General features: G+C 38.6%; 1 protein-coding gene across 14 annotated transcripts in view; it reads right to left on the bottom strand.

Moving 5' to 3' along the window:
* NAA16 (N-alpha-acetyltransferase 16, NatA auxiliary subunit) overlaps nucleotides 1-23,054 on the bottom strand; it is a 64,488-nt gene that overhangs the window by 6,824 nt on the left and 34,610 nt on the right. For 7 of the 14 annotated variants that reach the window (XR_011569668.1, XM_019971199.2, XM_070799998.1 and 4 more), the window contains 6 exons: nucleotides 13,276-13,348; nucleotides 10,991-11,160; nucleotides 10,498-10,650; nucleotides 8,559-8,687; nucleotides 2,254-2,467; nucleotides 1,123-1,313 (listed from right to left, as the gene is read on the bottom strand). Coding sequence is in view for 11 of the 14 variants with exons in the window: in XM_019971199.2 (XP_019826758.2) it covers nucleotides 1,123-1,313; nucleotides 2,254-2,467; nucleotides 8,559-8,687; nucleotides 10,498-10,650; nucleotides 10,991-11,160; nucleotides 13,276-13,348 (930 nt within the window). In the remaining 3 variants the exon portion in view is untranslated. The other 7 variants (XM_070800003.1, XR_011569669.1, XM_070800004.1 and 4 more) reach the window with 7 other exon arrangements.

The following is a 23,054-nucleotide window of genomic DNA, read 5'->3' as shown; positions in this document are numbered from 1 at the left end:
TCCTGCCCAGTGAGCTCAGTGCACTAATGATCCCGAGGACATACGCACACAAGAAAGAGTAATGTGTGAACCGAGCCTGACTGTGTAGGGACAAGAAAAAAGTCCCCACCCAACCTGGAGGAGAAGCAGGTGATGGAAGCACAGCGTCCGCTCGGGAAGACACACAGGTCCTCTTCCTCCTCCTCACTTGTGCTTTGATTACAGAACTGCAGCCAACTACGTTCTCGGACGTGGCACTCCCAGCCTGCACACCTGTAAGCCTCCCGAAGAGTCCAGTCTAACAGATCACTTTGCTCTTGCTGAAGTCTCTCTGCACCGAGGCATACAGGACTGTGGTACTAGAGTTCTTTGGAGACCCTCAAATGACACCAAACAGTGTCTGTTGGGCCACTAAGTTCCCTCATGCTGCATACTGCAGCCAAAACAAAACCCCACAAATTTATCTGACACGGTTCTGTAGGTTAAAAGTCCAACGTGGGTCTCACTGCACTCCAAGAGGGCTGCATTTCCTCTTGGAGGTTTTAAGGGAGAGTGTTTCCACGCCTTTTCTCGGCCTCTTCAGGATGCCCACCTCTCCTGGCTTGGCGCCCCTCTCCTTCACAGGCAGCCACAGAGGACAGAGTCCTTTCCCATCACTCAGCGCTCCCCGCCTGCTGCCCTCCTCCCCTTAAGGCCCCTGTGATTAACCACACTGGGCTCACTGGGTAGTTCAGGAATCCTCTTTCTGTCCAGTTTTTTATTTTTCAGATTTTTTTTTGGCTTCACCATACTTAAGGCATGTGGGATCTTAGTTTGTCTTATTTAAATATAATCTTAAATTTAATTTGCCACCTTAATTCTCTCTGCTGTGTAATGTAACATATTCACAGTTTTCAGGGATTAGAACATGCATGCATTTGGAGGGCTATTATTCTGCCTACCACAAGTACAATTCTACCTATAATCTGCATTAGCCCAAACTTACATATTATCACCTAAAAGTAACTGACGACCAGCATAATGATCTTAGCTAATACTACAAATTTGGCTTCTGATTTACAGATTTAAATAAATCACATTTATAATCAGCACAGAACTAAATAATACAAATTTTATCAAATAAACACAGTGTATTCATCTCACCCTTTCTAATTTTTCAGGTAGAAGTTCTTCTTTGAAACCACTGGTTTCTTCTTCTTCATCCCGTTTTTTCTTTTGATTTTTTGGTTGATGTTCCCTTTCCACATGCTTTCTCACTTCTTCTACTTTAGCCTTTTTCTCAGCTCTTCTCTGCTTGCTAAGCATTTTCTTCAATTCTTTGGCTGACAGGTTTTCTGTAAATATTCAAATGAATGAAAACTCTGAGTCAGTGCTCTCAATTTCCTCATATTCTTACTCAATGCATATTATTAGTCTATCTGGCCTTCCCCGGTGACTCAGAAGGTAAAGAATCCGCCTGCAGTGCAGGAGACCCGGGTTCAATCCCTGGGTTGGGAAGATCCCCTGGAGAAGGCAAAGGCTACCCACTCCAGTATTCTGGCCTGGAGAACCCCATGGACTACAGTCCATGGGGTCGCAGAGAGTCAGACACTGCTGAGCGACTGTCACTAGCATGTGTGGGGGGAGGGGAGGACCTGTATGAAAGTTTTTAGAGAGTGTATTCCTAATGATCAACTTACACCGGCACACCAAGGGCAACAGCAAATGCTGCGCCAACTAAAACTAACCGACTCTAGCCTAGCTCCTCCTCCACACAATACATGGGCTTAGGCAAATCCTCTCTCTCAGTCTCAAGTCCCCAACTGTATAAAGTGGAGTTGAAGATTATCCTTTTGGAAGAATTCAAGAAGTGAGACAAAGCACACAGGCACAGGTGATCTGATCAGAAATCTGCTTTCATGCCACTATTTCTCAAATATTCTTGGGTACTGACATGTTAGTGAGTAAAACGTATTCACATATTCTCATTGGCACTACTATTTTCAGTCAAGTAGGTATTAGAAGCTGTACAAATATATTTTTTTCTCTAAAAAGCTCAGTTATTTTCAATTACCACTTTAAAAAACAAAACAAAACATCCCATAAACATTATCAGTTACAGGACAACACCCTATCAACTTTTTCTAAGTATTCCCCCTACTTTTTTGGGGGTATATCCATTATCTAATGTTGCCTTCACACTCATTTGATAATATACTATTCCATCATGAAGTTAATGACATTCTGAAATTCTGTGTTCTCTTCAAGTCTCTTTAAGCAAGTCTCTTTAGTTACCTGAATTTCTCTCTTGTTGTTTGCTTTCACTGGTCAAGGGATTATCATACAGTTTCAAGTATATTTCAATAGCTGATCTAGCAGCCTTGAAATAAAATCCATGTCTCCTGAGTATATCTTCTAATCTCAAAAGGTCAACGTAGGCCCGAAGGGTCATCTTTCTCATGCAGTAAGTATGGAAGTCAAACTGATCGTCAGTTATCTCAGAAAAGTGCTTAAAAACAAAACCACAAAGTTATTCCTTACATTTATGTCAATAACGCCTACTTTCTTAAAAGAAAATTATAAAAAGCCTGTAAGATAATGTAAGCAGTCACAATTTCACTTAGTTGCCCTCTCCAGGGTTTAACATACAAAGGACCTCAAGTTGTTCTTTGCATTCAACTTAAGCTTCTCTTCCTTACATTCCATCCCCATTCCCTAGAAATCATGTTTCAGGATGACACCCAATTTATATGTAATAAGTCAGATGAGGGGAACTTCCTGCTAGTCCAGTGGTTAAGCCTGGAGGAAGAAATGGCAACCCACTCCAGACAGAGGAGCCTGGCGGGCTAGAGTCCATGGAGTCACAAAGAGCTGGACACAACTGAGCACCAGCAGTGAGGACGTGGTGCTTTCAACCCTGGCTGGGGAACTAAGATCCCACAAGCCATGTGGCACAGCCTAATAAAAGAAAGGCAGATGCCCAGGTTATTTTTTAAAACTGGAAATTAGAATATACCAATACTTTTGTTTTAATAAATACTTCTCAGTATTCCCTCAAAATCAGCAAGGTAGAGTTAAACAGAGCTCTGAATGGAGACTAAACGTATACAGGTTTACAGTGAATGTCTATACATCAGATGGCTCTACTCAACCATGAACTCTTCAAGGACGAGCCTGTCATATCCATCCCCACTCCCTGGCACAGGGCCTAGCACAGAAGACATTCAGTAAGCACAGTATGTGCCAACTCAAGAGAGAAGCTGCTTTTCAGGCATGTGACTTCGTAATTTCCTACAGCCTCAGTTATTTAACCTAAGTTAGGAATAAAAAATATATATACAGCCAATCTCATAGGTTGTTAGGGGATCAAGTAATTATTTTAAAGTTCATTCTAAACAGTAAACTGCTTTAGAAGCACAGAGTGTTGTGGCTTTCTCTCACTCATTAAACTCCTGTTTATCTAACTATATCCCATTTTAGCAAAAGTTTTTAATCTGGAGTCTGTGTATAAACAAGCATAGTAATGTTTTCCTAAGGAGAGAGCTTGAAGCTTTCAACCGATTCTCAAAGTGTCCATGGCCCCCAAAGGATTAAGAACTAATCCCTTACATGAAAGAAAAGATGACTAACTCCCCAACAAAACAATTTATACTTCTATTTTCTTCCCTATGTGCATCTCCACCTCCATCTTCTTTCTTTTCTCCTACTTTAGCTTCTCCAAAAATATACAGAAAAATGAATGATTCATCACACAAACACAGATCAAACTCTTCTACTATTTCACCTCCCTCTGTCCTGGGGGCCTAGTAACTCACTGTGCAGAAAACACATTAGTAACTATCCGTATCATTCGATAATTTTAGTTGTCTTGGTAATTAGAAATACATCATACACAGAATTACATTAAGAGCCTTATATTCTAAAATATCAAGATAAAAAAAATAAACGCACACAGTGTGAGGGAAAGAAATGGTGAAAAAAATGACTATTCTACATTAGTTTATATTTACTACTTCACGAACCATGCTTTAATGGTATATTTTAAAGTTTCATTCCTCCCATCAATAACACAAATCAAGTAACTTATGAAGGAATTACATAATTGTTCATGGTTAATATAAATACCGTTATACCTAGCACTATAATACCTCAAAATTCAATACAACTGAGGAAAAATGGCAGTGCCCCAAATCATGGAGCACATAACGAGATGAAAACGTCTTAAAGAGGTTGCAGTTTTCTTAGGGTGAGAAACCTTTACGTGTAAAAAAAGGCAGACGCAAGTTTCAAGAGACATTCCTAGAGCATGAGGTTTGAGTGATGTCTCGAGGGAGCCACATGGAACCACAAGCGTGTGATCCGCCTCTGTATCAGTAGCCGCCCATAGCCTGCCTCTCTCCAGTCATCGTCTTCCAGAAACAAAGCAACCCACTTATCCTAGTGTGTCTGAGGCTTTCTCAGTTCTTGCGCTCAAACCTCTGTGTCGCAGGAACCTGCTGAGGATGGCACATTCCTACTTAAGAGCAACTATGTCATCTTAGGCTGACTTTCTTAACTTTTCGTTTTTAGATGAGCATGGACAAAGGAGTTACAAAGGCGGTACAGGGATGTCCTATGTCCTCTTTGCTCAGTGTCCCCACCAGGCTACACCCTGCAGATGACTGCCAACACCCCCACCAGGCTACACCCTGCAGATGACTGCCAACACCCCCACCAGGCTACACCCTGCAGATGACTGCCAACACCCCCACCAGGCTACACCCTGCAGATGACTGCCAACACCCCCACCAGGCTACACCCTGCAGATGACTGCCAACACCCCCACCAGGCTACACCCTGCAGATGACTGCCAACACCCCCACCAGGCTACACCCTGCAGATGACTGCCAACCCGAGGAGCTGAGATGGGCTTGATGTGCGTGAGCAGTTCCATGTGACGTCACCATACGTAGGTCTCTACAGCTGCAATGCAGGGGACACAGGCTCAATTCCTGGGTCCCACATGCCGAGGGGCAACTAAGCCTGTGAGCCCGAACTACTGGGTCCACGTGCCACAACTTTGAGAAGTGTGCATGCCGCAACAAAGCTCTCCTGTGCCGCAACTGGGGCCTGACATAGCCATGAACAAACAAACAAGTAAAAGAAGTAAGAGCTAGACCAACCAGGGCAATGATCTTAATTCCTTTACAGAAAATCGGTCGTTATACAGTGAGTGTCAACTTGATAAAGATTAAGACGCAATGGAAGATAAAGTTATGGGCTTCCTTGTGGCTCAGTGGAAAAGTCCTCTTGCCAATGCAGGAGACATGGGTTCGATCCCTGATCCAAGATCCCACATGCTGTGGAGCAACTAAGCCTGCGTGCCCCAACTACTGCACTTGTCCTCGAGGGCCCTGGAACCGCACCTACTGAAGCGTGTGCACCCTGGAGCCTCTGCTCTGCAATGAGGCCACCACAACAAGCAGCCACGCGCTGCACCTAGAGAAGAAGCCCACACTGCACTGAAGACCCGGCACAGCCATAAATAAATACAATTATTAAAAAAAGATAAAGTTACGAATGTCCTGTGGTTTTGATCTACTGGAAACCTTAGATCTTATCACAAAGTTTTAGAAATATGTACTGCTTCTCTCAGATATAAATCAACACGCTAAAATAATGAGAAACTAATCACCTGAAAAAAAAGGGGGGAAAGGCTCAATTCTTGAAAGAAAAAAGAGTTAAAAATATTATTCTGAACACAAGTTTATAGCCAATAGTCTGAAGGCAGTCATTCTGTCTTATTTTTAATAAAACTTAAGTTCTAAACATCAGATTGGGTTGGACTACATAATCACTACATGTAATCTTAAACCCTGTAAGGAAGGCAAGAAGAAGGCAGAAAAAGGACTACAATGGACCATTCTAGAATTCTAACATTTCAAATCCAATTAGTAAGAGTGCAAAGCAGTATGTCCTAGGCTGAAACTGCCTTCAGTGAAAGAATTCTTGAAGGCAGAAGGACTCAGTCCTTCTTAGAACTTAGTTCTCTATTCAATAACCTTCTATTTAGAAGGTCAACTGCAAAATTTTATATATATATATATTATTTTTTTTTTCCACACAGCATGCAGGATCTTAGTTCCCTGAACAGGGATTCAAACTGTGCCCTCACTGCATTGGCAAAGCAGAGTCTTGACCACTGGACTGCCAGGGAAGTCCCCAAAGTTTTATTTTTGAATAAGGTGCTGTGTCTTTACTAAACTATTTAAAACCCAGGCACAAAGGTAACCCAAATAGGTATCTGTTGTATCTTTTAATTCTGTAATTACTCCTATAATTGTTATCATTAAGAATTTTCTTTTAGATGACATTAATGTTATTAGAAACTAATTTCAGAGAGCTCCCTGGGGTCTGGAGATTAAGAATCAGCCTTCCAATGCAGGGGACCTGGGTTCCATCCCTGGTAAAGGCACTAAGACCCCCACAGGCCTGAGGGCAACCACACCTGCTCAAGACAAGGAGAGAAGCCAGCGCGCTGCAACGACTAAGCCTGTGCACCACAGCCCGCGCGTCACAACCACTGAAGCCACGCTTCCCAAGAGAAGCCCTCGCACTACAACTAGAGAAGCTCCTTCGTGCCATGACACAGACCCAGTGCAGCCAAAATAAGAGAGAAAAATTAATTATTTCAGAAGCGTTCATCAGCAAACATTCAATCACCCTATTTGTACTCTACACTAATGTTTTTCCTTTTAGCATGAATTACTCACTATAAAGACTAGCTTATAAGCATAATATGAATAGGATCTTTTCTTGTGTATCTGCCTCTGGTTATATTTTTAAGTACCAACAGCAAACCCTAAAGATACTTAGTAAAGTTTCCAATGATGATAATTACATAACATAACCAGAGGGTGATGATTTCTACCATCTCTGATAACCAGTGATCGTCTATAATTTTCCTTCAAAAATGCTTTCTACCAGTCAAAACACATTTCTTAAACTGGAAATACAGGTGACCCTTGAACAATAACCATGTGGGCCCACTGATATGTGAGTTTTTTCCAACAGTAAATTCTACTGGACCACGTGATCATGGTTGGTTGCATCCATGGATACGGAAACAGGGATACGTAGGAACCACGTATACAAAGGACCAACTGTAAGTCACAGGGAGACTTTCAACTTCCCAGAGGGCTGGCACCCCAACACCCACTTTGTTCCAGGGTCAACTGTAGTTATTCAAAACCACTAAAAACTCAGGAGAAAGCATAATCTAAATGAAACTTAGTAATGGAACAGCTAGTGATCATAGTCTAACAATTTTTTAATAAAAAACATTAAAAAGTCACTAATGTTAGGAGGAATGGGACTAGAGATGGAGAATTTCCAATGATCCCAAGGTGTTGAAATTTGATTTCCACAGAAAGTCTGATTAACTTCTAATTACAGTCGTGCTGGAACAACTGATACATAAGTGCCAAGCTATGGCTCCTTGAGAATGTTCTGGGTAACAGAAATGCATCTTTCCTCAGTAATGAGCAGAATGCTTTTAAAGTGATGATCGTCTAGGATGTCAAACAAGCTAGTGATCTATGGTTTGGTCACAGAAATCAGAGCCTGCCAACTCAGGATGACTGGATATTGCCTGAATATTTCACATATCATCCAAAGGCTTTACAGTTTCCGAGAAGATGAGAAGGGTTTCCCCTGGCAAACAGCCATCAAGTTTAGGCTTAAAAAGCAAAGAACAAAGCAAAAGCTACACTACTTCTGAAAGGGCTCTAATGGAATCTTAGTTCCAGTTCCCGACCAAAGCCACCCCCTAAGAGGTCCAGCCTTCCTTTGAGCAACTTCACAACTTTCACATGGGGAAGAAGGCCAAAGTGGCTGCCAGGGTGCAGACCGCAGGCTCACCTGACTGCGCCAGCTCAGGACGGGGCTGCCGAGTGACCCCTGGCTGAAGGCTGCTGAGGCCTGCCTCGGGGGTGCATTGTGGCTCTCTTCCTCCCGTGGTCCACTTGGAAGGAGAGTGCTTCAGAGATGACAAAGAACAGGAAAACAAAAATTCACACACAAGGAAAAGAAAAGTCCCCCTTACTAAGGCACATCGCACACATGATCCTAGCAAGTCGTAACATAAGCCTGCAAGCCAGCCACATGTTGGGTACGGAACGTGCTGAAGGTGAGAACACACACCCTGGCAAGACAAACTGGAGAGAGGCTGACGACAGAGCAGATCCTGACACAGAGCAGAAAGAGGTGGCCCTCGGCCTGTGCATCTTTCCAGGCTGGGGATGAAATCAAGTAATGGCCCAATTAGGAAAGAGAAATTTTGAGTACATGTTAGTAATAGCAACAGTAACTTAACTAATCCTTCTCTTCTTGCTTCAGACAAAAATATGCAGACATGTCTACCTCATTACCACCTGAGGATCCAAAGAAAGGAATCATTTATTCACAATTTCTGAATGTTTGAAAGGCTAAAGATTGAGAATTTTTTCACAGTGAAGTTTTCCAAAGTCGTGAGAAGATGTAGATGAGACTTTGTAGAAAACTACCTGCTTTTCTGGTCACCTTATAGGAGAAAAATGAAGCCCAAACTCTTGTTAACTTACCCTTTCTACTTCATGGCACTTTTTCAAAGCGTCCCCGTACCTCCCCAGGCGCTGGTACGCGGAGATGCACTCTGTCTGAAACCACATGCACTGCATCTCATTTAGGTTCTCCATGGCAGACGTCCCTTCCTGAAACGGAAGCAACCGCAAATAAAGGAAGCAAACAACACAAGAGAGCCTAAAAACCCGGTTTTCTCTTTTACAACAATGTCTATGAGGATTACGGCGACAATAAGTAGCAGTGACAAATTATATAATAAACACATCGATGTGCTTCCAAAAGGCTCCTACCAACTTAAAACTGTGTGTCTTATTTACCCAGCTCTCTTGAGACCGTCAACAACCTACCCAGAAAAGACTACAGGTTACTGAAGCTAAGTTTTAAACACCAGAGCTTTTATTTAACCTATTTAAGACAGGGATCCTATGAAGCACTGCCTATCTTTGTCTATTAAGCAAAAGCCATTTAACCTTTTCCTTGCTGACTTAGGATCACTGCTATTTACAACACTGTTTTCAAATCTCTTCATAGTAGTTTCAAGCCCGCTTTTCAGTTTTGCAAGTCTCCTTCCTCCACATCAAGGCATCAGTTGTCACTTCCTTTCACAATGATGTCTATGAGGATTATTATGACAATGAGCAGTAGTGAATTATACAATAATACATTAAAATTTTTAAATAAAAAGAATATTCGCTAATTCGGGCTAAGTGTGTATCCCAGGAGAATGCAAAGCACAGAGTGCCTGGTCTCAGTGCAGGGACGTGGAGCTCTGTCACAATGGAGAACAGTTATTTAAAATGCATGTTACAGGACCCCAAGAATGACAGCAAAGATACGGGTATATTTACGTAAGTTCAGTCTTCATTTCTTTTTCATACCCACTGTTGTTATCAGTTTAATTTTCAGAATTCTCATTGAAAGTATAAAAATCAATTATCTCTGGGTAAATAAAATTATGGTGGTATTTTATGTCTTCTTCATGGCTACAGATATTCCATCATTTGATAACTACCTATGTTTATAAGAAATCTACCGTATTTTTCATTTCAAAACTTTACCAACTAGAACTATTCAACCTGCCTCAGCAACTCTACAAATATTATAAACTGAAAAATTTGCAAGAAGGAAATAGGAGCACTTCACTTACGTATTACAAAGCAGATATAAACTGATAGGGAAGTCACGAGCAGCCCTCCTCCCCCAGCTCACTGCTGCCCACCACCGTCAGGGACACGCCTGGCCAGTGAAGCAGTGTGGATAAGCTAACCAGCTCTGTACACAGCACAGCGGCCTGTTAAAGAGTGGACAGCTGGAGGCGATTATGACAAGCAAGCCGAGCCCCAGACTTTGGGAACTACTTTCCTCAAACAGCTGAACTTTCCCCTTCTTTCCCATTCTCCTGGGTCTTTTCAGACATGTCCTAGTTGGCTGTGGTTTGCTGCGTGGGTGTTTTGTTGTTGTTGTTTTTTAAACCACTGAACTTATTTAACTTAAATATCCTCATTTCTAATTGTACTTTACTTCTCATCTCTACAGGGCTTCCCAGATGACTCAGTGGTAAAGAATCTGCCTGAAAATGCAGGAGACACAGGAGACGGATTTCGATCCCTGGGTCAGGAAGATCCCCTGGAGAAGGAAATGACAACCCACTCCAGCATTCTTGCCTGGAAAATCCCATGGACAGAGGAGCCCAGCAGGCTACAGTGCATAGGACTGCACAGAGTCAGACAAGACTGAAGCGACTTAGCACACACACACCAGAAGCACATGCACACTCATCAACCACAGTAAGAAATCACACTTAGGATACGCGCTAAACAAGATTTAAAAAATGACAACAAAAGTGAATTCCGAGGAACTATAGCAGCACACTTCACACATCACCAGGGAATTTAAGTTTAATTTTACTAACTCAGACAATGACATGCTATTTCTTACTCTTGTGAACTTGGAGCACATTTCCTCTGCTTCCTTTATCATATTTGCCCGAAGCATATACTTTGCGCATTTGGAATTGATGAATCTATCAGCCGTATCCAAAGACTGAGCTTCATCCATCCACTTGACAGCTTCTCTGAGATTACCCATATGCTTTAAGAGATGAAAGTATTAAAGACATCACTGTTATGATTAAGAGAATATGGGTACGCTACAACAGAAAACGTTCTTAAAGACAAATCAGAAATGTTACATTTCTGTCAAATCTATCTAGAAATTTTAATATACATTAAAATTCATATTTACTAAGAGCTGAATGAAATGATTAACACTGACTATATGACTATGCAACGTAAAACTCCTTCGGATTATTAGCGTATTGAGAATAAATAATCAGGGTGCCCTAAAAGTTATCTCCACACAGAAAGAACTCCATGGGTCCTTAAAATGGCCAAATTCTTTAATTATTCAAAAAACATGACCAAGATTTTACCTTGTGAATTTTTGCTTTCATATAGAATAATTCTATTAGAGTTGGAGTGCTAGCAATTGCAGCATTAATATAATCCAAAGCCAAAGAATACTGCCCAAGCTTATCAAAGTGCTGTGCCAGGAAGTACTGAACCCAGAGTAGTGTCGTTGGGGGTTCCTTCTCCCCATTCTCTGCAATCAAACACAAAATTATTATAAGGAATGAGGCAAAGTGAAGCAACTCACTTGCTTTCTTTCTCCCAATGCATAATGAAATCAATTACTATTAGAATAAAAATCTAGTAAAAATGACCAATTTCAACAGAAAGAGATACAACCTCAAGTCACAAAGTTCAGGAAGCAGTAGCCGAGCAGAGCAAAGACGCTGCTTTCCCAAGCTTCTACCCACACCTTATGCCAAGGAAACAGTCTGGGAGAAGAGGCAGATCAACCTAACTCTACGGATTCTCAGACAGACAGCATTAAGGCAGCAGGTCCAGGAAAAACCAAGGAAAACAGCCTGGAGAAAACACGTCCCTAACCACCACGGTAAAACTTCCACAGAGGCAAGAACTGCCAGAGCTTACGTGGACCGTCCAGGCCTCAACACAGACCAGGGAAACCCAAAGTTGAAGGGTCTCAGGGAGGGTACACTCTTGACCAGATTGTCACAACCAACCATCTGACCTCTATCTGGCTCTCCCATTCTGTGCCCTGAAACTACAGAAGAATAAATAAGAAACACCTAGCTCTCAAAATGGGTATCAGAAGGGAAGACACACAGGTATAAAACGAGGTAGGAAGAGCAGAAAGGAGAATTTACTCATGTTACCTCAGAAGACAAGAAGGTCTCCTAGACTAGCTGACCGAATGAAACGACAATGCAAACACACAAATTAACATAAATTAAGACACAAATAATAAATATGAGCAAAGAGCCAAGCATTTATCTTGCTCCTCTCATATACACTGTATTTCAGGGGGGGTCAAATATCTGAGGAGGAAAAGTTCTTTACAAGAACTCCAGCTAGTATTAATAAATGCAGAAGGAATGATGATCAGAATGAAATAAGGGATCAAGGCAATTTTTGCAGTGGCTGCAAAAATCATCAGGTAAGTGACCACTAAGAAACACTGACTGCATGGCCAGATTAGGCTGACAAACATCTAAATTCTGATGAATCTTAGTTTCACAAAAAGAGAGACAACCAGAATGCCTTCGGCCTTCAGATATGCTGTAACAGGAAGTTCAAAGTGTCACCTATGAAGTATTCACATGGAACCCAAATCTAATCGAGCCTATAAACCTAGGGGACTTCCCCAGAGGAACAGTGCTCAGGATTCTGTGCTTCCACTGCAGGGGCAAGGGTTCAGTCCCTGGTCAGGGAACTAAGATCTTGTATGTTGTACAGCACAACATGCAAGAAAGGAAAAAAAAAAGAGCCTATAAATCTAACTTGAAGTTTGTAAGAAATATGGAAGACAGCAAGATGTATTAAACGCTACCATGAGAAAACAATTGGCAAAATTCAAAGCATGGTGCGTTCCACGAGACAAATGACCTTTCAACAAACAGCCTTTAAAAAAAGAGGAGAAAGGAAAGACAGGACAGTACCACCCAAGATTAAAAGAGTATCAGAAACATAACAAACAAATGTAAACTGTGGACCTAAGCTGGATCCAGATTCAAAGAAACCAATTACACATTTTTTTAAATAATGAGGAAAATTTGCATGTGGACTAGGTGTTAAGATATGTGGTATGAGAGTTAATTTTGTGGAAGACACATTAGGGCTTCCCCCATGGCTCAGCAGTAAAGAATCCACCTGCAAAGCAGGAGACGTGGGTTCAATCCGTGGGTCAGAAGATCCCCTGGAGGAGGGCATGGCAACCCAGTCCAATATTTTTGCCTGGAGAATCCCATGGACAGAGAAGCCTGGCGGGCTACAGTCCACGGGGTCGCAAAGAGTCGGACATGACTGAGCACACAAACATAAAAGTAGAAAGAACAAAAAACTAGGAAGTCAGGAAAAACACATCTTAACATTAACTACTGGATCCTGGTCAAGCTACTCAACCACGTGGGATTCTGTTTATTCATATTAAAATGAGGTTAATTCCCACATCACAAGATTATGGAAATTTTTAATTACTTTAGGTTGCAAGTGCTCTTCTCATTTCATTCACTAATTAAAAAACTAGTGAACAGCTATCATGTAGCACATAATGAACACAATTTTACCGTAAGTGATTAAAAATGGACTGAAATGAATAATCAAATTTCAACTCAATCTAATTTAAACTTACCATAAGGGCTAAAAAAGTCACACGTTTTAAGAGAGGTTTCATAATTAGTAACCAGCTCCTGGATTATGGAAATCTGTTAAAGAAACATAGTTTTAAAAAATCTTTAATAGTATTTTATTTTTTATGGATTAGATTTGGAAACAATATACAGTTTATTTCAGAACAATAAATTAACTATAAATTGAGATGCTTGCTTTCCCCACTCCCACCCTCCATGTTGGAAGGAAAATGAGAAAAACACAGAAAATGTACTGCTCTCTTTATTAATAGTAAAACAGAATCTCATTAATTTCTCATCTCAATATCGAGTTTCAAATTATGAAACTAATGGACAAATTATCACTAGTTACCACATACTCCTTTTTGGCCAATGAACACATCTGTATAATTTATTAAGTTTATCACTTTTTGCTTCCCACTGTCACAGGGTGAAGTTGTAAGCCATTATATTCTCAGATTTTCTAAAATGCCAATACAAAAAAAAAGTCAAGTGAAATAATCTAAACTACACAGTGAGTTGATGGAAAAAGTTAAGTAAACTCGTAATTAAAGGTTTAAACTGTTTTCAGTGATTATTTGAATAAATTTTCATTCCAATGCTATACTTAGGTAGGACTAAAAGATCATAAGCTACACTGCAAACATGCTATGCCCAGCAAGTACAAAAGAAAAGTGACGTGAGTTAGAAGTCGCAGGAAAAAAGCAGCTTCTGTGTACAGTTTGTTTTAAATGTCTGTTGATGTTACCTGTTCAGAATACATCAGAAAATATAGCCATCTTATTTATGAACTTCAGAAAAACAAAGGTCAAAAGTGAAGAAAAACAATTAAAATTTATAACAGTATGTGATCAATATAGAATTATTTTAATACCGTCCCACTGAAAGCAGTCAAAAAACAAAATACCAAATTAAAACACTTCTCAGGCCTATATATCTTTCTGATAAGAATACTGCACTATATGGTGTAATTCTCTCAGATAGAAGGGCAATAAGGAATACATGGGACAATATATTAACAGTGGGGGGAAATACGTAACATAAACAAAAAAAAGAAAGAATTTACACTCATTACTGAAAATATGACCAAATGGATTAGGGTAGTGGAATATGAATACAGTCTTAAAAAAAAGTAACAATAATGCTGTATTATTTTAATAAGATATTTAAACAAAGATCATTTTAAAAGAATGTTTATTAAAATCTGAATAGACCTATATCTAGTAAGGAGATTGAACAAGAAATCAAAACCTACCAACAAAGAAGAGCCCCGGACCCTATGGCTTCAATGGTAAAATCTACTGAACAGTTTAAAAACTAACACCAAACTTTCCCAAAAAACTGAAGTGAAGGGAACACTTCCAAAATCATTCCGCAATGCCAGCATTACTCTCATACCAAAATCCACCACAAGAAAACTACTGACCAACACTCATGATGAATACGGATGCAAATCCTCAACAAAATACTAGCATATAGGCCTCAGCAGCATGCTAAAGGATCACACACCGTGACCAGGAGGAATTATTCCTGGAATGCAAGGACAGTTTACCTTAAAAACTGATTAGTATAACATGCCATATCAACAAAATGAAGGACAAAACCCCACGTAATTATCTTAATTGCTGCACAGAAAGTATGTGATGAATTTCACCACTCTCATTATAAAAACACTTATTGAACCATGAACAGAAGGAAATTATATCAATATAATTGATGACAAACATGAAAAACCCACAGCGAAAATCAGACTCAAAGGGGAGAGACTGAAAGTATTTCTACTACTAAGATACACAACCAGGCAAGGATGCCTGCTTTCATCACATCTACTCAACACGGTTCTGCAAGTCCTCCTGCTGGAAGGCAAGAAAAAGAAATAAAAGGCATCCAAACTGTACACAAAGAAGAAGTAAAACTTTCTCTGCAGATATTTCCCCAAAAAACAGCAAGACACAGAAAGTCAATACACAAAAATCAGCTGCACTTTCACACATAAAAAATCTGAAAAGGAAATTACTAAATCAACTTCTTTCACAATAGCATCAAAAAGAATAAAATGCTTAGAAATAAACTTAACCAAGGAAGTGAAAGGCTTGTACAATGAAAACTATAAAACACTGCTGAAAAAAATTCAAGATGACATAAATAAATGGAAACACATCCCATATTTATGAACTAGAAATTTTAATATTATTAAAATATCAATACTACCCAAATAGACCTATAAACTCAATGCTATCTTCATCAAAATCCCAATGTTTTTTCCCAGAAATAGACAAGCCCGTTCTAAAATTAACATTTGGACTCTCAAAGAATCCAAATAGCCAAAACAATCTTTAAAAAGAAGAAAACCAAGAAGACTCACTTCTGATTTCAAAACATACTACAAAGTTACAGTAATTAAAAAAAAAATACAGTGTGGTATTAGCATAAAGATGGCCATAGAGACTAATGGAATAGAATCTAGAGTCCAGAAACAACGCTCACATTGGTGATCTTTTACAAGAGTGTCAAGACCAATCAATGGAGAAATAAAAGTCTTTTCAACAAATGGACTGGGAGAACTGGATGTGCATTTGCAGAAGAATGAAGGTGAACTTAACCTAATTCCATATACAAAAATTAACCCAAAGGACCAAAGACCTAAAATAATGAAAGTCTTAGAAGAAAACACAGGACAAAAGCTCCACAGTATCAGGTTTGATAATTTCTTGGATTTAACACCAAAGGCCCAGGGAACAAAAGAAAAAATTGACGAATTAGACTTCATGAAAAGTGAAAAATGTGTACAACCAGATGCCATCCACAGAATGGCAACCCCCAGAATGGGAGAAAATATTTGCAAATCATGTATCTAGTAAGAGCTTAGTATCCAAAATACAAAGAGAACTAAAATTCAACAACAAAAACCCCATTCAATGTTTGATAAAATACTTAACAAACATTTGTCCAAAGATATACAAACAGCCAGTAAGCACATGAAAAGATTTGCAACATTACCAGTCATTAAGGAAATACAAGTCAAAACTACGATGAGATGCCACCTCACACCCAGGAGGATGGCTATCTAAAAACAAACAAAAAACAGAAAACAACAACTGCAGACAAGGATGTAAAAAAAAAGGGAAACTGTGCACTACTGGTGGAAGATGGTACAGCTGCCGTGGAAACAGTACGGCAGTGCCTCAAAAAATTAAAAACAGGACCACCAAACGACCCAGCAATTCTACTTCTGCTATAGATCCAAACAAACTGAAAGCAGGTCTCCAAGAAATATCTGTACACCCATGTACACAGCATTGCTCTTAACTGTCAAAACGCGGAAGCAACCCAAATGTGGGAGAGACATATGACAGGTATTATTCAGCCATGGAAAGAATTCTGCAATGTGTTACAACACGGATGAACATTATGCAAAAGGAAATAATCTAGTCACAAAAAGACAAATACCATATGATTCCACTTTATGAGTTGCTTAGAGTAGTCAAAATCATAAAGCTGTAAAGTTTAATAGTGGTTGCTAGGGGCTAGAGGGAGGGAAAAACAGAGTTACTATTTAATGGGTACAGAGTTTTATTAATAGTGCCACAAGATAAAAAGAGTTATGGGGATGGATGGTGGTCATGGTTACAAAAAAAGGTGAATGTATTTAATACCGTTAAATCATACACTTAAAAATGGTCAACATGGTAAACCTTAGGTTAAGTGTATTTCGCCACATAAAACAACAACAAAAGTGGTTCTAAAAGCACAATCCTCTGACCATTAATATCATAAATGTTAACATTAGCATGACCTGGTAATCTGTAGGCATGCAAATTTCTGAGCAAACCCCACATTTAGAGAATCAGAAACTGAGTCTAGCAACATTTTCAGCAAACCCTCTATAAATAATTCTAATATACCCTAGGGTTTGAGAACTGATTTTTTTAAAATGCTGCAATAAGACTATTACTATTAAGCAAAATAAAAAGTATTAGGCATTTTTAAGCCACCAGGACTAATTTCATTCAGAGTATGTGTAACTTTAAAAAAACCTTCAGGTTCAACTTACGGAAATTCAGCACTCAACTTACAGAAGCAAAAAGTTTTTCATGAACTTCCACTACCATCTACTGGCAGTTACTAAAACTGCAGCTAGAGTAGATTTTTAAGTAAGGGTGTACCTTTTTGCATCTCTAGGGTGGAATACATTTTAAAAATTAGTTTTAATAATTTTAAAAAGTACAACAAAATACTGAAGTTACACATAATAATGTTACACTCTTAATAAAAGAGTGCAAATACTACTGAATAAAATAGAATCTCTAGCTTCAGAACTCAAAAACAAGATTTAATTGAGGGAATAAATCAAGGTAATGGAAAGTTCACATGAAATGTTCTAAATAAAAAACTGCAAAGATCACTGTCCTTCCTGGTTTACCTGGCATATATATTGAATCTAAAAAATGTGTTATTATAGTCACTCACTAAGTAATTAACTAAAAAATTCAATTTTCCAAACTTATCTATGAAAGTTAGTCTAAGGAGTTTTACTGAGGTATAAAGGATCCATTTTACTTCAAGTTTACTTACCATTTACATTGCAATTATACTGTATAATTATATATTCAATTATATAATTGTATACCATATAACTATAGTCAATTGTACAATATAACTGTATATTCAACTTCTTTCTTCTACAACTTAATAAGTAATGGCTAGTCTTGAAAACAGTATTTCCACTGGCATTTAAATCAAGAAGTCCAATCTACTCACATTAGGTATCTAATATCACAATAAAACTTCAAGCCTTAAAATAGTTTAAAATCATACAAAATTTTCTATGAACTGAAAATATTTCAAAGTTCAACCACCTTCTCCTGATTTAAATACTTTCTTCTAACAGTTACATTTGACCAGAATTGAAAAAGCTTTGCTTTTGCTAACCAAATCTAACATGGGCAAATGTGACTATTGTAGATAATTCCCCTAAATTATTGATTGCCCTTAACCAGCTTTTCTTATATATGAGTTAAAAGAATTCTTTATTAACCTTAAAGCAAAGTCCTACAACACATATACGACACACAATTTTTCACAATATAAATACAGATCGAGTTTAAAATGTTACTGTAAAACATGAAAGCCACTGAAACTGTCTTTTCAAATTTTTTTAATCCAAATGAGAAAACCAAGCACAAGAGTTTATCAACAAGGACCAAAACTGGATTAATTTCTAATAAATATACAATTAACATAAGGGACAATTTTGGTCCCCAAGCAGCTAGCTGAACTGTCCAAGAACTATGACACTAAAATGAAAGTAACTTCTTGCAGAGATGACCTGTGATGGGGTGCGGATGGTGAGAGAGCGGAATTTACAAACTTAATCATTTAATTAAAGCACACATCAACTCTTTCAGTATTAATTGCTCCAGTTTTATAATCCAGAAACAGAATCAGGTAAGTGCTCACGCAAATATGTGATGGAGTCAGGATTCCAAACCAGGCTTGATTCCACAGCAATTCTCTTTTCCCTATACCAATATTTCCCAAAGGGTGACCACGCAGCTAATTCACCAACTGAAACTTTTCAAGTTATATTTTAATATTAGATTTTTACTTTATGACTATAGAAACTGTATTAACACACATCTGGCTTTTATGAAAGACAAAAAAAATAATCAAATTTGGTGAAAAATACTAAATAAATAATACTGTAGTTGTTACATAGATTCGGCAAAAATTGTAAAAGGGATTAATGAATAAGTTGACATGACACTATACTAAGACACTTTCCCAGGTAGGAAAAGTACTTGCTTTTATTTCCCTCTCCCAAAATTTAACTGTTTTTAAACAAGAAATGAATTCATGAATGTCATTACAATTAACGGTTGATCAGCATATCTGAAAAATACTAACTCTGACACTGTTACCACTGCAAATAATGCCTTTTGGAATTTTTAACAACAGAATTTTTTTCCTTTAGTGAGAAATCCAGGATTCTAAGAAATTTTCTTTTTCCTTTTTTCAGAGAGACTGTATTTGCAATAATTATTGCAAAAGGGGGAAAGGGCTATATTTAGTGCTGTGAGCTGGCTGTTGCCACAGAAAGAACCAGTGTCCATAAGATCTGCAGAGTTAGACAAAAGGGCTTTTATAAGAGGAGTGGACAGAGCTAGAAAGAGCCTGGTGTGGGGAGGCGGGATAAGAGGATGGCAGATAGAACAGTGTTTTATTCTGACACCAGCCTCTTCTCCAGGAGAGCCCTAGGAATAGTGGCTGTCTGCTGTCTCAGGCTGAGAGCAGGCTCAAGCTCAGGGACCTCTTCCTGGCCATGAGCCTTTACAGAGTCACCCCCTACGCCAGAGCAACTCCCCTCTTTCTGTTTTTCTTCTCTTCTTCCTCCTCAGTCTGCAGAATCTAAGAAACATTCTTAATGTAGTTCTTCTATTATTTGGGGCATCTAAGAAAAAATCCCTTATACTGCCCTTAAATACAAATCAAACTCTTGCTTTCCTTGGTAATTACTCCCATATATAGTTTTCTAAAACACCTAGTTTTCCAGAAGTATATAGGAAATAAAGCATTCTTAGAATCATTCTGCTTGACCATTAACTGTGATGTCATTTTTATAATGATGACAGAACTCTGAAACTTCATTTTCTCCCCTAACTTACCTTCACAATTAAAGTTAGTTAGTAAATAGACACAAAACTCAATTTTATACCCACCTGAGTTAATTCAAAAGAAAGAAACAAAGATACCTTAGAGACAATATATTCCAGGATCAACATCTTAATTTACCTCCACCTCCAGCAACAAACTATAGGTGTTTCCCAGTAACCAGAGCCAAACAATTCAGTACTTTCCACAGACATATTTCAACAATGTTCACGATGATTCTCTTTCTGCAGTGAACAGGCCAAGTGTTCTGTAACTCTTTGGGCCTACTGTCATCGGTTTCTAAAGGTCACAAATACCTCAACAGGTCCTTCAGCTGAATGAGGATCTTGACATATTTTCAGTTATGGGCAGATTTAACACAAGAAAGAAAGGCTGTCTTAGAAGCAGCCTACCTTCCCTTCCCGTGTATGGCCAGCCATACGTTTTCTGTTGAGACAGCTGCGCTTCACCAGTCTGTCTCACCAAGCACTCAGATTCCATGTTCTCACCCATGTTCAGCGCACCTATGCATCGGTGTCCAGATGCTATGGAATCAAATGTACCTGTAACCACCCATGCAAACCGTGATGATTCACTGCGTTCACTCAAGAGTCTGACACAGTGAACAGCTAAGCAAACTGCCAAGTACTTTCCCCTATAGGTGAAAATGGAAGTCCAGAATTAATTTCCACCTCTTACCAGGGTCACTTTGGTTTCTTTTAAAAGCCCCCCAAAATATTTTTAAAGTATATGCTGTAACCTTGATTTATCCTTCAATTAAAAATAAATAAATTTTTAAAAAAGCAATTGCAAAAAGATGAGCAAATTAAATGTAAAACCAGCAGAAGTAAGGATATAATAAAGACCAGATTTGAAGACTAGTGAAATAGAAACAGAGGGAGGGGTCAACAAATCGAAAACTTAGCCTTCAGAAAAGACTGACAAAACTGGCTGCCTTTAGTTACACTGACCAAGAAAAAAAGACTCAAGTTATTAAAACTGGAAATCAAAGAAAAGCACTACTTATTACTGACTTCATAGAAGTAAAATGATTATAAAGAAATATGATTAACAATTATATGCCAATATTGGACCATTTAAATGGACAAACTTCTAGAAAAACAAATCTCAGAAACCAAATAAGAAGAAATAGAAATGAATAATAATAAATAGTTGAAACAAGTAATCAAAAACAACCCACAAAGAAAAGTACAGCCCCAGACAGCTTCACTGGTAAATTTTACCAAATATTTAACACCAACACCAATCTTCACAAACTTCTCAAAAAAAAGAAAAAAGGAGAGAAAATTTCCTACCTCATTATAAAGTCATTATTACCCTGATATATCAAAGCCAAAGACATTACACAGTATTTGTTAGAAATTCAGATACAAAAATCCTCTATAAAACTCTAGCAAATTGAACCTGAAGTCAAGTCGCTCAGTTGTCTCCAACTCTTTGCAACCCCATGGACTGTAGCCCCCCAGGGAATCCCAAATGCAGGAGACCCTGGTTTGATTCCTGGGTCTGGACGATCCTCTGGAAAGGGACAGGCTACCCACTCCACTATTCCTGGGCTCCCTCTGTGGCTCAGCTGGTAAAGAATCCACCTGCAATGTGGGAGACCAGGGTTCGATACCTGGGTTGGGAAGATCTCCTGGAGAAGGGAAAGGCTACCCACTCCAGTATTCCGGCCTGGAGAATTCCATGGATTCCATAGGGTCACAAAGAGTCTGACACGACTGAGCAACTTTCACTTTCAAATTGAACCTAGCAACACATAAAAAGAATTACACATCATGACCAAGTGGATTTTATCCCACTAATGCAAAGCTGTTTAACATCTGAAAATCAATTACTGTATGACATAATTATCAACAGAATAAAAAATAACACATGATCATCTCAATAAACATAGAAAAAGAATCTGATAAAATTCAACACCCTTTCAAAACAAAAATGTTCAACAAACCCGAAGTAGGAAGGAACTTCCTCAACATCATAAATGGCATATACAAACATATCCATAGTTAAAACAATATTTAATGGAGAAAGACTAGACACATTCCCATTGAGACTAAGAACAAGACAAAATCGTCAATTCTTATCATTTCTATTCAACATGTATTGGGGGTTCTAGACAGAACAAGTAGTCCAAAAAATAAATAAAAGGGATACTAATTGTAAAGGAAGAAATAAAACTTTCTATTTGTGCATGACAGGAATTCATTATACCAACTGTAACAACTAGTAAACAGATTTATCAAGGCTGCAGAATATAACAATATAAAAAAAAAATCTACTTACTAGCAAGAAAAAAAAAAAAAACCTGAAAAATTAAATTAAGAAAATAATCTCAACCCAAAGAATACAAGAACACTAATCCAAAGAGACAGATGCACCTCTGTGTTCACTGCAGGATTATTTACAATAACCAAAATATGGAAACATCTTAGATGTCCATCAACGGATAAATGGATAAAGATGTGGTGTGATACATGGACTATTACTCTCCTCAGCCATAAAAAATAATGACATCTTACCATTTGCCACAACATGGATGGACCTCGACAGTGTTATGCTAAGTGAAATAAGTCAAAGAGAGACGAATGTCACATGATTTCACTCACACACAGACTTTTAAAAAAGAACAAAATAAAACAAAAACTGATAGATACAGGTAACAGACTAGTGAGGGAAGGGAGTTGGGGTGAGTGTGAAATGAGTGAAGGGGCTCAGCTGTATGCTGACGGGTGGTAACTAGGCTTGCGGTAGTGAACAGATTACAATGTACACGGACATCAAATTATAACTGGCTCTGTAAGTTTCAACATGTGCACCTGAAACTTATAAAGAGAAAATAATTCTACCCAGCATAGCATAAAAAAGTAAAATACTTAGGAATGAATTAACGAAAGATGTATAAGAGGTACACTGAAAACTACAAAACACTGTTCAAAGAAATTAAGGACACTCTAAATAAATGGAAAGACTACCAATGTTCACAGATGGAAACACTTGTGTTAAGATGAAAATGGGAGTTCCCATAACGGAAATTCCCAAAGTGATCTACAGATTCAAAGCAATCCCTATAAAATCCCAGCTGGCCTCTGTAGAAGCTGAAAAACTG

This window comes from Bos indicus, chromosome 12 (assembly GCF_029378745.1).
Source record: "Bos indicus isolate NIAB-ARS_2022 breed Sahiwal x Tharparkar chromosome 12, NIAB-ARS_B.indTharparkar_mat_pri_1.0, whole genome shotgun sequence".
NCBI lineage: Eukaryota > Metazoa > Chordata > Mammalia > Artiodactyla > Bovidae > Bos > Bos indicus.
This window is presented reverse-complemented; position numbering and strand designations above follow the sequence as displayed.